This window comes from Cucurbita moschata, unplaced genomic scaffold (genome assembly GCF_002738365.1).
Source record: "Cucurbita moschata cultivar Rifu unplaced genomic scaffold, Cmos_1.0 Cmo_Scf00009, whole genome shotgun sequence".
Lineage (NCBI taxonomy): Eukaryota > Viridiplantae > Streptophyta > Magnoliopsida > Cucurbitales > Cucurbitaceae > Cucurbita > Cucurbita moschata.
In genome coordinates, this window is record NW_019268525.1 from 1898924 (window position 1) to 1901862 (window position 2939).

The following is a 2939-nucleotide window of genomic DNA, read 5'->3' on the forward strand; positions in this document are numbered from 1 at the left end:
AAAATTTTTTTTTTTTTTTTTTTTTTTTTTTTTTGATAGAAACTACAACTAAATTGGTTTCTAGCGCACCTTTTCAGAGATAAGGCTTATCTAAAACCAAGGTGAATTCCCAAAGTAAGTAGCCAAGAATGCGAACTCAGATTATGATAGTTGTGAAACCCCCTTCGGATGCCTCTCTTTAAAAGCCAAGAATCTGACACTTTTAGAAGCACCATATGCTCAAATTGAACCTTAAGATGATCTGATTTAATTCCTAACACTTTCTCAAACCAAGGAAGAATGGTCAAAGAAGCAAGAAATTTGGAGATTTCTCTTTCTTATAAGAATCAAGTTTACTTTGAAATAATAAAATATACAAATGGAAAAATCCTAAAAAAAGCACCCAAAAGATATACAAAAACTCTCTGCAATTGGCACAATTTTTTTTTAAAAAAAAAATGCCACAAGTAATAAAATCAACGTGGTTGTACAATTGTATCCTTGAGTTCTAAAATCAACGTGGAGAAAGGAGAACTTCAAAAGGAAGAAACAAAAACAAAAATCTCCCCAGGGTTATCCAAAAATGGAATCCTTCACCTATTAGCAAGAAGCCATAAAATTTATTACTAAAGTTCCCTAATAAAGGTAATCTTTATAACAACTAAACTACAATCATGTTTACATATAAAAATAAATAACGAAAACAGAGAGAGAATACTACCGAATCATATGAGATAGTGATGAGGAAGGTATTACACTGTACGTGTATGAATCGTATGGAGATTTATCCCTAGCGCCAAACTCCTCTGCAGAAATTGTGACTTGTACTTGCTGTGCTGTATGCTTTTGAGACCCAAAAATTAAGAAAGATATGGAGAAAAAGAAAGACAAAGATAAGTGAAGCACTGACAGAGGACAAAATGTTACTCAATACATAAGTAGAATAAACTAAAACTGATTGTCAAAACAGACCATAGAATCGGAATTATATGGAATTTGAAATCCCAGACACTTCTCTCCATCCAAGCAACTTGTCTGCAAGAAATAAAATATAAACTAATAACCTGGCGAGATGGTGATAAGAGATTGAGAGTTATCACCAGGTGAACATAAATAAGCAGCTACTAGTGAAATGACATCAGTATAGTTTCTAGAGGAAAACAGAAGCATTTGATCAAACCTTAAGGACACAAGAGCGCATATCAACAGTTGACATTATCTCTGCCCTCTGTCCAAGACCAAAATTTGAAGAATTCTGCCACGAAATGTAAAGTGATTCCAAAGGTATCTTGCCCCACAAGCAATAACCTGCAACTGCTACATCCAAAGAAACGCAATTTTATTAGAGATTTTCATTGGACTTTTAAATTGGAAAGAAACAACAGAACTTTCCAGGAAGCAGAGAGATAGTTCCTTGTTTTCTGGGAAATAGGAATATATTGCTTTTATGTTCCCATATTAGGGTAGGTTATCCAAATAATCTTACAACCAAGGGTTAGCTTCCCTGCATGCTACTTCCTTAAACCAGGGCTAAGATTTTACTCCCTATATTTTATGGGTTCAAAAGGTTCTTATCAAAAAAATAATAGCCCTCAAAAAAATGCAAAATCAACAAGGTTCTCAAGTATCCCTCAGGGCAAGGGAAGCATACCGTTTTTTTTTTTTTTTTTTTGACCTCTTCTTGATATAACTCAATGCCAAATTAATTCAAAGTTTGAGCCCAATAAGAAGTAAAAAATTAGCTCTACCAGCAAACAATTGGTTATAATTTGACACACTAAATCAAATAAGGATGTGGAATCATATTAGACAGAAGAATCCATAATAGAAGCAACTCAATGGAGGAAAAGGCATACCAGGAACAGATGCCATGTATAGAGACCCATCAACTGAATCTACTCCGGACAAAGTATTTGTGGATCCAACTGAGACACGCATATAGACCAAATATAACGTAGTTCCTTGAATAAATCTGGCCATCAGTAAAAGTTAAACATGAACACCTACTGTGGCTAACAAATAATATAGCAAGTGACCCAGATTTTGCCTCCACAGCTAGCTTGTTAATTTCAGGGAGGATGAAATTAGCTACAACTTGAGAACTGCATTCCCCTCTGTTGATGCCAGTTAAGAGGCAAGCTCGATTGAAGCGATATACACCAGAGAACTAATGGTTTAAAAAAGGAATGAAGAAAACTTATAATTAGATATAATAAAATGTAACAAGCAGTAGGATGAACAATAAGGGCTTAAAAGAGTGTTTAAAATGCAGAAAACCACCTAATAATTAATATTCATTCAATGAACGAACAGAGCTGAAAACTACAACAGGCCTTCTTACCTCAGCAACTGCAATGTCCGAGACTAATCTTCCCAAGATGACATACACAGGAAACAGATTATGTGCCTGCCCACCCCCACCCGAAGTCCTAGAAATTGAAATTGTCATCTGGATCCTACAGATTCAAGACCAAAACTAATAAATAGTAGATATTAAAATCAAGATTCAAAATCCAACAATGGAAACCACCGCCATTGAAGAAAGAGAAAGAACGTAATTGACAGAAGATAACTACCAAGAATGGAGGCATAGAGGTTCAAAGAGAAAGCAAGCACAACTATCTAACGAGAGAAGCAAGAATGAATTCATACCAAAAGGAATTTAAACAAGGTTCCACAATGAAGTTTTCTTCTCAAAAATAAACTGCTACCATTAACTACACAAATTTAACTAATCATATAAAAAGGTCGAAAACACTTGGACTTCTTTTTTTGAAGTTTTCTCTCACCTCACTTCGAAGATCGTCTCCCCTCACTAAGGCTCAAACTTGAGCAAATCCTTAAAACTCCTTGTTTCTTTAATTTATCTGAATCTAAAATTTATCTTTGGTACACCAATTCTTTTGACATGCAGTGTACTTGCCTAATTATGGCACGTATCTTTTTTTTTTTTTTTTTGT

At 34.5% G+C, this 2939-nt stretch overlaps 1 protein-coding gene across 5 annotated transcripts in view; it reads right to left on the reverse strand.

Annotated features, from left to right (window-relative positions):
• The window catches only part of LOC111447466 (polycomb group protein EMBRYONIC FLOWER 2-like), an 11915-nt gene that overhangs the window by 6929 nt on the left and 2047 nt on the right, over positions 1-2939 (reverse strand). For 4 of the 5 annotated variants that reach the window (XM_023086647.1, XM_023086648.1, XM_023086643.1 and 1 more), the window contains 6 exons: positions 2321-2435; positions 1987-2146; positions 1836-1904; positions 1160-1296; positions 952-1014; positions 701-822 (listed from right to left, as the gene is read on the reverse strand). In XM_023086647.1, coding sequence (XP_022942415.1) covers positions 701-822; positions 952-1014; positions 1160-1296; positions 1836-1904; positions 1987-2146; positions 2321-2435 — 666 coding nt within the window. The remainder of the gene's footprint in view (positions 1-700; positions 823-951; positions 1015-1159; positions 1297-1835; positions 1905-1986; positions 2147-2320; positions 2436-2939) is intronic. The other variant, XM_023086646.1, reaches the window with a different exon arrangement.